Raw genomic sequence first — 13,487 nt, forward strand, 5'->3', positions numbered from 1 at the left:
TTTTTATTATATATAAAGATAAAGATTATTCACGTCTCATCTAAATCTATACGTAATAAAAAGTATGAAGAGCTATATATATGTTAGGTATGTGTGGCTTGACCAACCAGAATGTTTGGCATTTTAGAAAAAGAAAAAAGAAAAAAGAAAAAAATCTCAGCCATTGCCTATAATGATATCGGTATAACAAAGTTTTTCAAATTGAAGGTGATGTTAGATCTTCTTTGATAACCTTGATCACCCTCCAAATATGTAGTATGCTATATATATGTCTCCTTAGAGTAACAAACTAACAAATTATTGTACACACTAATTTGAGCTTCTAAAAGAAAGTTAACCCATTTACGCAACAACAAAGTTTATCTATTTTACCAAAATTTTATGGCATATATAAAAGGTGTTTGGGATTGCGTTATAAAGTGATTATTTGATTATTACGTTTGTAAAACGCAAATATTCTAAAATAGTGTTTGTATGAAAAAGTAATTATTGGCTATGAAAGCGCAGTTTTAAATAAGCATGTACCTACATGCTTTTTCAAAACGCAGTTTTGAAAACGCATAATCTATCTTGAAAACGCAGATTTTGTTTTGTAATCGCAATACCAAACACCCCATATTATGACAGAGGTGACATATTATGTTGGAAAATGATTGCACTTCGGTTACATTTGTACTTCTAGTGGACATAAACGGGCTTAGTTGTAGATAACGCTCTAAATTAATTATTTACTGTACTATAAAATCGTAAACTTGTTAATGATATCAATATCAAAGTAATATAATGGATAGAATAATATATAGTCGCAGTAAAGATGTTTGTCAGACAAAGCAACTATAACTATATCTGTTTATGATTTTATCGACTTTTGAAACGGAGAATAATAATCATTTATGTTGATAAAATTGAACTTAACTACTTTTTAATTTGTAAATCGTTTCTTATTTTTATATATACAGATTGGTGCTTGCAAGAAAACGACTTCAACAACCGGAGGAGTGAAGCAGCCTCATCGTTATCGTCCTGGAACCGTTGCTCTTCGGTAAGCCTCCTGACCGATCGATATTTTCTTTCTAAACCTTTGAATACTATAATATCCATTAGAGCGGGGACAATGGTCAGTAACTTTGTATGTAGAAAAAAAGAACCATTATAATTTTAAACAAAAGAGGTGTGTACAAAGCTTTAGCCTTAATCAGATAGTCTAGTTTGGATTAAAGCCGTAGTAGATCTAATAGATATAGTCTAGTTTTGATTAAAATCAAAAATACTTAATCTATTAAGTCATCAATAGTGTTTGTTTTTTTGACTTAATAAACAAAAAACAAATGTATTGACTTAATCCATATAGACAATACTTATCCATTCAGTCATTTAATCAATTCAGTCACTTAATGGTTAGAAAAACAAACATGCCGTAGTCTGGATTTTATGGCACATTTTTCTTAACTGGATTTTATGGCACATTTTTCTTAACTGTTTGTTGTAATCTTAGTGTCTTTAGGTGTTTTACCGAATTTTTTTTTTATTAATAAAATTGTTAGTTAAAAAAATATATATGATAGAGTAATATATTATTGCTAGTATGTCAATGGTTTTTATAGTCTCTAATGAAATGATTGGTGAAGAGTAATGAAATGATTGGTGAAGAGTTGAAGACAGGAAAACAAAATATCAAATATTACTGCTTAAAATCACACTCATCTTGCATGAAAATGAAACCGTTGCGTGCCTCGTCATGTATGATTCGGATGAAACAATATTGGGCCTACACTCTCATCATCGCAATTATGTACTCGTATTAATTAACTTATCAAAAATCTTTCAATTCTCAAAGAAAAAATATAAGGGGCAAGAGTGTAGGCGACTTGTTTTATCGGCAAGAAGTATCGGCAAACATCGACAATTCGGCTACACTATAGCACGTGAATCGGCTTGTATCGGCAAGTTCAATCGGCAAGCATTGGCAAGAGCAATCGGCTAGTTTTGGCCGATGAAAATGAACGTTGGGCAAGGCCACGTGGCCATTCTTAGCATGTAGGAGCGTATACTTTTGTCCCTCAACTTCTACATATATACAACTTTTTACACTAAACACATTTTATTCATATTAAAAAAAACACATTTTACACTAAAAAAAAACACATAACTAAAAAAAACAATACATGATAAAAACACAAAATACACTAGGTACGATTATTCATCATCATCATTTTTGCTTGACATACTTCCCAAGCCACGGTAAGCGTAATCGTCTAGCCACCACTTGTCATGTTGTGGGCATTTAACTTCCCACGTGCTTTTGCCTTCCTCGCAATTATCATGGTACGATTTGGCCCAAGTGCACTGGTCATCCAACGTATGACCGACCTTAAAAACATCGTCGACCACACTCTTGAAATTGTTGATCTCCCATTGTAGAAATGAAGAATAGTGCTCTTTCCATCTTCGAAACGTTGCGGCCTGACGCTTGTATTGCCTCTACCTTTTGCTCACATCGTCGTCTTTTCTCCCTCAGGTATCCCATGACCCTAGAGAGTTCAGTTTGAAGAAGGGTGTCCTCTTTGATATCAGCCATGATTCGTGTCTTCATTTCATCTTCGGTCAGACGAGGTCGGTGGACATTCTTTTTTGATGAGGATGTCATTTGGTTAGAAAGAATGCGTTTATAGAATGATGAAAATATATGATGAAAATGCAACTGAATTGAGGTCTGTGTTTGTATTTATAGAGTGACAATACAACTAGCCGTTCAGGGTCTGGAAGTGTAAATGTATTTGATTTTTTGGCCGTTTGAGGGACTAAAAGTGTAAATATATAAATTCTGCCGTTGGAGGGACTAAATGTGTAGATATTTTGAACGTTGGATGAGCGTCTTGTAGTTCTCTTTAAATAGTGGGTCCTTCATCTGGAACATTATCTCAAGCACAAACTTTTAACCATCTGGAAATGTCTTCTTCATCAAATAAAATGACGGTTGATCAAGTGCATGAGGGTATCATGGCTGATATCCTCGACCACCAAAGGGTCATAGAGGAACTCCTTGTTGTTATGCGAAAACTTAACGAGAAGAAACAATGGTGTCGAGAAGAAATCGATTACATACAAACCGGGTATTGTACTGATCTTGAGGGCCAATACTTTACTTATTTGCAGGGGAAGATCGATAAGATTACAATTGTTGTGCAAGAAATTGCTTCCGCCGTCATGACTTTGGACCATCTGATCATATGGGCTAAAGCAATGAATAATTTCCGTTGTTGAATTGTTCTGGAACACTATCATGTTGTATGTTTTTCTTTAATAAGTTTGTAATATTTTTAAATTATGAATAAATTTTTGTTGTTATTAAACTAGCACGTTACCCGTGCAATGCGGCGGTGGTCGTGACAATGCCGTTGTAGTGGGGGGCCGAGTGTTGGTGGTGGAGACGGCGTCGAGTGGTGTGGATAATTGATGTAAATGGTTAATGAAAATATATTAAAGAATAAAGGATTGGTAGTGTAAATTAATCATTAATGTTATGGGGTAGTGTATGTTGAAATATTTTAAGGGGTGCTAAGTGAAAATATTATATATTTTCAATACTTCCATAAATAAAGGGGGTTATTTCTTTTATAATATAGTATAGATAGTCAAGTAGTCAAAGGGTCAGGTCGCCTCAAAATCCAACACCTCATCAACAATACATCCTCTTCTTTAGTCCACTGATGATGCGACATTTGGATGTGATGAATGAAATGATTTGATTAAGAGATAAACGATTTGAGATAATATTGTTAGAAAGTATATGTATGTATATATAGAGGTTAGAAAAGGAAAAAGAAAAGTCCAGACGCTCCTAACGTTCGAATTTCAATAAAAAAAAAAGAAAAGGTAACTCCCAACGTTCACTAGCATCGGCCAAAACTACCCATATGTTTTATTTGTGTTTTTAAGTTTAATGAAAGTTTAGGGTTGATTTGGTAATATATTTTAACCACAAAATTGGCAAGTTTTACACTACATCACCACATTTGGCAAGAATTTGGCTATTTTTGGCTACACCACTTGTCAAGCATCCATTGGCTTATTTTTTGTCAAACTTACCAATTTGTTAATTTTGTAGCAGTACATCTTTGCCCCTAAGAAATCTTATATTTCATTAATATCTTAATGGAATTATAAAGCCTCTAAATGATTGCTCAATAAAAAAAATTCCAAATACAAGTTCTATCATGTAAATTTCAGCAACCTTAATGATTTAAATAGTGTTTGTTAATGTTTTTATAAAAAAGTTATTACTTAATCTTAATTGACTCAATCCATTAAGTCATCAAATATTCAAATGTGTTTGTTCTTTTCCAATCTCCATTCAGTCATAGGAATAAATAAGCAAACTAACCCTTAATTTAATTGCAACATAATACTTTTAGTCAGACCATTTCCAAATTTTGAATTACAAGATATAGAAAATACACAAATTTAAATATGAAAGTCATTATATATCTAACAAAATCAAGATTTGTAAATTTTTTCACAATAAATTGTATACTTAAATATATAAAATTTGCTGATACTCAAATTTAAATTTCAAGACACCACTGATAACCGTCAATTGACGACGTCAAGCATAGTCTGTTTGTTGTTGTTTTTTTTCTTTTTATAACTATACAATCTACCATTGTTTTGGTACATTTTAGCTTGTTTATCATTCATGTCTTCATATAAATGACGGACATAATCTAAAATCTAAACTACCTTATAAACCCTTTCAAATTTCTCAAAAAAGAACTTGATCTACTGTAACACCCATCGTTTAAAAATAAGGATTTCCAAAAACTTTTGCCTAACGGCGTTAAAAGAAGCGGAATTAACTTTAAAAGTCCAAGCCAGTAAAATCTGTTTGGTTTATTCATTAAATGGTGTTACTAGCCATATCATCAAAATAAGTCTAAATGGAAATCCATCGGTTGCCCAACATTAAACAACCGAGTACATTATCAATACAAGTCATTAATATTTAAACATAAAGCAAATGTCTAAAGCGAGCAGCCACTATGGGTAATCTATAGCTAGCTTCAAGATCATCTACCCATGCCTCACATCTTCACACATCTACCTGCTCACTATTGTTGGACCTGAGGGCACAACACATTTTTAAAGAGCAAGTGTTAGCTAACGAATTAGCTAAGTAAGATAACACATGGTTTATAAAACGTTTGTCCATTTAAAACATTATATAAAAGTCATATTAAGTCGTTAAGGCATATATCATCAACATATCATCTCACATACATATCATAGCATCAACATCTTTCATATTAGGATGGGTCATCCTAAATGTGCCTAGTCATCTTTTGCATCATCACATATCACATTTGAACATCTTTATAATTGTGACAAAAGTCACGCATCTCATATAACATATGCATCTCGTTAAGTGTGACATAAGTCGCACCCGACTAGATGAACCACCATTCAGTAGTACATCAATGTCGTTAAGGAATGGCAAGCCAATCCAGGAGTAATCCGTATGTTCAATGACAATGGGGTTGGTAAGACCTCCCGTATTACTCTTCACGTTGTACCATGTTGCAAGGAGCCACCCAAGCAACCACATCAACGCACTTAACCGGGCTAGGGCAAGTACGAGTTAAGCTTAACACTTTCACATCAAATTTACGAGCTTGATTTCACATCACATATAGTTTAGGTGTTTACACAACCTAAACAATCATCACATATACATCTTTTACGTTTGGGCCCTTAAACGTGCACGTGACATGGCAACTTAAAGAGTCTAGTGAACTAGATGAACAAGCCATACAAACATGCACATTTCAATACTCATCAACAAGTGTCATAAATCAATTCATCATAAGACATTGCATTTCATTTCCTAAGACAACATCACATATCGTTGGGACTGCATTTCAGGCCTCATTGGTCATTTACATAGCCCATATAACCTCCCGTGTATCCCGATTACCCATAAACGATCAAGATATCAAATGGAAGTTATTATAAGAAAACCATCTTTTGTTGAACCCTCAGCATGTCAAAGTAGTGTATCTTACCTCGTAGAAGCACACAACAAATGATAACGTAAGTTACCGAGCTTTGCAAGTATTCCCGACTACCTATAATCATTAAACGACATAATGAGCTAATAAATACCCACTCACTTATGGTCATGACTCACGTCTAAATACCTATAAACATGACTCATGACAATGCCTGATGCATCGGACATTCGATTAATACTCTAAAGCTTACATAACTCGACGAAACTCGGGATACACTCACTAAATTAACCTTTATGGAAACTTGACATTACAATCATCTTTCAAAAACATTTCCATTAGAAATTAGACTCTCTCATGATTCCGTGGATATCTTATTTGTCAAAAACGGAGTTACGGTTCAAAAGTTATGGCCATTTGAAAATTCCGTCGCTATTGCGTCGCAACTACCAAGTTGCGTCGCAGCTACGTGTCACTGTTTTCTAGTTGCGCCGCAGCTTAGTAGCTGCGCCGTAGCTAGCCCCGATTCTGCACAAACCTCATTGTTTAACCTCCAAAACTTAACCAAACACACCCCAAACGACCCCAAACCTTATGAACGACTTTTGCACCTCAAAATTCACTATTTTAAGACCATAATGATGCAATGAAATCATTGATTAATCCTTACTTGATTTGCATCACATAATTAAACGTTTTAGGTTACCGAATCGATCAAAACACACGTTTTTTGACATCAATTGATCTTTACAATAACCTAGACCAGTTATGGATCTGATTATATGATTGAAAGGACATAAAATCAATGTTATTATACCTTGGATACCTGGAGATTACAAAGAGGATGCAAAAACTTGATCAAAACACTCTCGAATCAACCGAATAACCATGAAATCGAACAATAGGATGCCATGGAACAAAGGGAATGGCTAGGGCTTCAAAGGAGATGTATATTCTCTGATTTATGAGTCTAATGACAGATTATTAGACCCTTAACCCGTTTTTTAGTTTCCAGCTTTATCAAAACTAGTCCTTAGACTTCCTTATGACTCATATTTAGCTTAAAACACCTATGGGGAATACTTACAACACATTAAACACTTTAAGCACCTCCAAAGACATTAAAATATACCTTTAGACACATTAACACATGAATCATTAAGGCTTTAAAACCTTACACATAATGCACCTTAATCACACATAAACATTAAATCTCTTAGAGACTTAACGGACACGTTGTGTTGACTTAACAACTGAAGTCAACCGTTAATTAAAAGTTCGGGATGTTACAATTACCTCCCCCTTAAGAGGATTCCGTCCTCGGAATCATTTCGCCACTCGTATATAAATAACTTGTCCGTATCCTTAACTTTATCATATCATTTCAGGATTCCCTTGAGTCGTTCTTTAATTTAGCATGGCCAAACTCATTTAGCTCCTTACATAGTCTTTTCTACTTTCACTTTTCATTTTAACCGTTTCGTCATTTCTTTGGTTCAATCTTTAAGTCAACTAGGTATTCAACCCAATTATCCAACCTTCATAAGTAGTATACACATTACATTCAGAGAAGACTATTCATTTGGCGAAGAAGCCCTTTCGACACCTATCCTCATTAACTTGCTAATATAATTTACATGATTCATTGAACAAAGGTTTGACTCACCATGACTTTCGATGCATAACATATCCCTCCATAGGGTCTTATGGTTAAACCATTATACTCACTTGTTCAACATAAGCTTTCTTTGCTCACCACAAAACCTTCGGTCGATTTTGAGCTAATTAAACACTCGTTCAACAATATTAACTTTAGGAGCGACTATCTCATGTCATATGGCTCTACAACTTTCATGATCATATGATTTTCCCAAGTTTCTAGATCATCCTTTCTCATTCCCATCAATCTAAGGGTTATAGACACCATTTGAATTCACCATTCCTTACATACTTTTCCAAAACATATATAAAAATTTTGTTTACATAACAGTCGTCTCAATTCGAAGCATTCAACAATTAGCTTTCACACTTTAAGAGAACTTCTTAACGAACTTCCTTTTCTTTCATGTCCAATGAAATGGTACAATAGTTCATCGGGGAATAAACATTCTTGGTTAACCAATTTAATAATGGCTGATATCATTACCTTCAACCTTCCCGCAAAATTCCGTCTCTTAATCCATAAATAACGCGCCTCTTCACTTTCGTTAAGGGATCATTAAATAATTACTTTTGTAGCGGAACTTTCGGCGTCCTGTCTAGGCTTCCAGCCCCATCACACGTTCACATAAAAGATTTACAACACGTCGTATCACAATAGGTCGTATCACGTTTCAGATGGCATCCAAGTAAACACGTCACCATGGTTCATAAACCTCCTTAAGTACAACTTATGGGTCATAAGATGACCAAACCAGACAAAACTCAGTTCTTAACAAATGAATAAAACTCAAAGACCTTTTCAAAAACGCAAGGGTTGACTCTCGAAGAGCTCTAATGCATAAGTTGTGACATTTGCAAGGCAAGTCTGCAGAATTCGTCAGAAACCTTACCACTCTTGGAAATCAATGTTTTTCGCATATCTCTGGGAAAAATCACAAGAAACTTTGTTCATATCAAATTTAGTGCACACATAGAGGTTTCCAGAATGGTAAGATTCAACTTCTAAATAGTTCATATGAGGAAGATATCATTCTTGCAATATGACTGAGTTTTCAGACCAATAAACGCTTTGTTTTGCAAACCATTTCCGCCATCAACCTTTAACCGTAAATATCTTTGTTTGTGGGGGGGTCAGACACGGCGGAGACTTTCATTGAAATCTTTTGGAACAAGTACTCCCTTCGCCCATTTTAATTGTCCAATTTTGACTAGACTTGTCCAATTTTAACTAGTCAAGTCTTTTTCTTCCAACTTTAACCGTAAATATCTTTGTTTGTGTTATATATTAGTAGATGAAAATTATATCAATGAAAAGTACATGTAAAACTCAATCAATTCATATATATTATATCAAGTGTTATATAATACAAATAAAAATATTTACGGTCAAAGTTGAAAGAAAAAGAATCTTAATATGTGATAGATGTAGTAAGATTTATCAGCGTAAATAAAAACAAAAGGATAAAAAAAACTGATACATATCGGGATTCACAATGGATAATAAATAAACAAAGGTAATATAGTAGAAAGCCGTCACCTTTACGATAATTTTTTGACCAACAAATCACAAAATGACACGTGTACCACTCCGTCTTCCCACACCACCCCCTACCCTATAAATAAAAAACCCAATTCCTGGTTGTGTAATCATATAACAACCATTAACCGCCAATTTATTTAATCTCTCCCTCCCTTTGCCATATTATTTGGCTATTTGCAATGAAATTAAATCAAGAACAACAACAACAACATGACACGTGTAAAACAATCGAAGTAGTTCCATCCTTAACTACTATGATCATGTCCTCCGCCGCCGATTTTAATTCTAATAATATTAATAATAAGAAAATTTTTGATTCGAATGGTGATGAAGAGCTGTACACACCCCCATTAAATTTTTCAATGGTTGATCATGGAATTTATCGTTCCGGGTTTCCCGATACCCCAAATTTCTCCTTTCTTCATACCCTTGGCCTTCGCTCTATTATGTAAGCCACTCCCTCCCTCCCTCACTAATTATATATATATATATATATATATATATATGTCTCTATATATTGGCGGAACCAAGAACTAATAGCCCGGGTTATGAGTCTGCTAATTGTAATTTTTGTTTCAATATATTACGCATATCCGTTTCTGTAAAATGTTCAATTTTGACTTGTCTGTTATTTTATTTTCAACTTTGACCGTAAAAGTTTATGTTTTGCTTTCAACTTTGAACGTAAAAATGTTTGTTTGAGTGTGGTAGGGACATGAAACATAAAAGCAGAGGTATGGAGTTCAAAATCAGGGCCATATTACCTTTAGCCATAGTATTATGTGATTTATAATTTGGTCGCGCCACTTGTTGATGATAATCCATAAATATGTGCGAGTATGATGACATTTTATTTTTGTTACTCATAAGTTTTTTTTTTATATGTTTTGTGTGATTTTGTAGATACTTGTGTCCAGAGCCATATCCGGAACATAACATGAGATTTTTGAAAGCTAATGGAATTCAGTTATATCAGTTTGGAATTGAAGGAACTAAGGTAAACATTTGATTTAAGTTCTACATATGTTAGTATGTTACTATATATGGTATTGTTTTTTCCTTAATTGGGTTATATATATATATATATATGACAATCAAATAATAACAATCTTAAAATAAGAACACGGTGAAAACATTTAAAAACTGCATTTTGATGCATTAAAAGTCTATAAAACTAACATAGTGTATAACTAATTATCATTATTTAAGTGTTTAACAATGGTCTGTCAAAATCGTGAAAATCATGTTTTTTGTTTTGTGCATCCATCTTGGATACATATTCATCAAAATGACGCATCCAACAAAAAACATGATTTTTTCAATTTTGACGGATCAATGTGTTGTTAAACACTTAAATAATGATAATTAGTTATGCACTATATATATATATCACTACAAATTATGTTGCATTTGTTCACACTTTTTAATTATTGTGAACAAATTAAAATTTTATGACGCTTTTATATGTGTGTAAAAACATATAGAACTAAAAATGTATAGTAGTTTCTTCACACTAAAAAGTGTGTTGAATTACAGGTTCACACTTTTTAGTGTGAAATTTAATAATTATTTTGTCACACTAAAAATAATTAAGAAGTGTGAACAAATGAAATATTTTTTTAGTGTATATATAGTTGCTTAGAATTGAGAAGGAAAAGAAAAACAGAATTAGTTTGATCTTACACATTTAGTGAATTATTATAATGTTTTCATGATTTTGTTAGGTTCCTTCAATAGGTTGTTATGCCTTTCTTGTGAATGTGGCAAAGTTTCTTTTTATACGAATAATTTCATGTATTATGTTAATTTTTGTTGCAGGAACCTTTTGTTAGTATTCCTGAAGATACAATTCGTGAAGCGTTAAAAGTTGTTCTTGGTGTGCATCCTATTCCTTTAGTCCTCACTGAATATAAAGGCTAATTGGCCTTTTTCGCCTTTTTTCTTATAATATGCTGTTCTTTGGCAGATGTACGAAATCACCCATTGTTAATTCATTGCAAAAGAGGCAAGGTATGTGATACGCTTCAATATTATATTTATATATGTAAGCCTAATAACTATCTATTATTCTTAATTTGACATTAGTACTTATTTGGCTATTGCTACCTCTACTTGCAGCACCGAACTGGTTGTCTAGTCGGATGTTTAAGAAAAATTCACAGATGGTGTTTGACGTCTATTTTTGACGAGTACCAAAGGTTTGCAGCTGCCAAAGCTAGAATATCGGATCAAAGGTTTATGGAGCTGTTTGATGCGTCCGGATTTAAAGATATATCGCCGTGTCCATGTTTATGTTCTAAGAGATAAAATGTGGCACTGCTGAAGGGCGTATTTTGTCCTTCACATGAGTTGGAATAAACTGGAATAGGCATTCATTTCTCGGATTATGTTTAGCTGATCTGGAATGATAATTCCCATTCCTTGAGGATTACTTATAACAGTTGTTCTCTTTGTTAGGACTTCAGTAAATTTCTTTGTGTACCCCAATTGAAAATGAAAGTATATCAAGTTATTCTGTGACAAAGCCCTTTTTTATTGGTTATGATACCTGCATACGGCTCCTCAACTTCTATACAGAGAGTTGCGTTAGTTATACACTTGTAGATTATACTTTTCTTACTTGATCCAACGGTGTTCAACTGTTCATGTAAATAGTGATGTTTTTACAATTGCGGATTAGTTTGTATGGATATACTGCAAACAAATTAACGTAGTTTTTTTTATGTCAATTTCCTTTGAAGCTCATTTATTGTATTTGTAACGATGTAGATGTGATTGTTCAAGTGTTTGATGTATATATTAGCATTATAAATTATCAAATTATATCAATTGCCAAATACTCAAGTTTCTTAGTGGCACTTTTCTAAGCGTTTACCTTTTACATAGACGTGCAGCATATTAATACGTCTCCTGTTTGTGGTTAGGAGAGATCGTGAATTCGTGATGGTGACATAGTCCCGTTTAGGTAGAGAGGATTACTTATGGTAATGAATCTTTTTAATATTGAATCACAAGGCATTATATATATGTAGACAATTGGATGGTCTTCTGTTAGTGCTTGGTTTCGTTGATGCTTCTGAATTTCTTTGAAGTGTTCTGCAGCGTCAATCTTACTCAAACCGAATCCTATTGCACTTTTATGGTCGAGATAATGTTGTATATCTTGCTAACTTTACTTTTACTTGGGCAAATTAAAAGAAGTAGGGTATAATAAATTATTGTTTGTAAAGTAATATACAGTATCAACTAGTAAACATTATGATCGCTTGACGACCATTATCTTACAAGATTCCTTGGTTTATTCATTGAAATTCCCTTTTGCTTTCTACCACTTTTCGGATATCTTGTCTCTTTTTTTGTTGTTAGCATAAATGCATGTGCTTTTCACATGGTGGTCTATTCATATTTGACTTGTTATTGTGGATAAAATGGAAGCTCCATGATGTTAAAAAACGAATAAATTTAATTCAACTGGTATAATATATACAAAGATTAGTATCTCTTTATTTGAAATCTAACTTAGACAAAAACTTGTATCATTTTTGTCAACATCTTAGTTTGGACAAAGATTAGTATCATCTTTATCGACATCTTAGTCCAACAAAGATCAGTATCATTATGTTTTCCCTGCTCGGGTTACCGAGTATTAGCTTGACCGGGTTTTTTTTTTTTTTGCGCGTGACAGGTTCTAAACATTTCCTGCTCAGCCCAAAGATATTTACCTAGGAGAGATAAACCTGAAACCTTTTGTAAGAAAATAGAACTCCATAACACTACACTGCTTGGTGATGGTTACATCTGATGTCTAAATGTCGCTATCAGTATAGAAATTATTGCTAAAATATATTTTTTTGTATCTAATAAACAAGGACTATAACTAAATTGATTTTCTATACCAATGATTGGTTTGCTATTAGTACTGAATAACTGATGCACTTGGGCATTTTTATGCTTAGATAGAATTGCAATGAATGTTCTGACTAGATATAAATTATATTTATTTTTTACGGGGCCAATGTTTTGAGTTGGCCTTATAATAATAATAATAATAATAATAATAATAATAATAATAATAATAATAATGCAACATAATCAACCAAAACAAGTAGCCAACAGTTCAATGATTAACTAAATTAGTAGTATTACTCATTCTAATTAAATACGAGTAAGTCTATTTACTGATTGGATATTACTAATTAAATGGATTTTTGCTATTGTGCCTATAGAGAGGCTTTATAATAACTAAAATGGCTTCTACACTTGTGCAAGTTATACTGTTC

At 33.2% G+C, this 13,487-nt stretch overlaps 1 protein-coding gene across 1 annotated transcript; it reads left to right on the forward strand.

Moving 5' to 3' along the window:
- Positions 1 to 9,331: 9,331 nt before the first annotated feature.
- Positions 9,332 to 11,936, forward strand: LOC122593530 (probable tyrosine-protein phosphatase DSP4). Its single transcript, XM_043765950.1, has 5 exons — positions 9,332 to 9,655; positions 10,111 to 10,204; positions 11,026 to 11,083; positions 11,174 to 11,217; positions 11,326 to 11,936. Exons 1-5 carry the CDS (start codon positions 9,387 to 9,389, stop codon positions 11,512 to 11,514), a joined length of 654 nt encoding a protein of 217 aa, XP_043621885.1. The 5' UTR covers positions 9,332 to 9,386; the 3' UTR covers positions 11,515 to 11,936.
- The last annotated feature ends 1,551 nt before the right edge of the window (positions 11,937 to 13,487 follow it).

Source organism: Erigeron canadensis, chromosome 3 (genome assembly GCF_010389155.1).
Source record: "Erigeron canadensis isolate Cc75 chromosome 3, C_canadensis_v1, whole genome shotgun sequence".
Classification (NCBI taxonomy): domain Eukaryota; kingdom Viridiplantae; phylum Streptophyta; class Magnoliopsida; order Asterales; family Asteraceae; genus Erigeron; species Erigeron canadensis.

Excerpts from the sequence above, each read along its gene's own strand:
- LOC122593530 (XM_043765950.1), top strand. The coding sequence starts at position 9,387 with ATGAAATTAAATCAAGAACAACAACAACAACATGACACGTGTAAAACA. Across the intron at positions 9,656-10,110 it reads CTTGGCCTTCGCTCTATTAT|ATACTTGTGTCCAGAGCCAT; the intron begins GTAAGCCACTCC and ends GTGATTTTGTAG. Across the intron at positions 11,218-11,325 it reads TTCATTGCAAAAGAGGCAAG|CACCGAACTGGTTGTCTAGT; the intron begins GTATGTGATACG and ends CTCTACTTGCAG.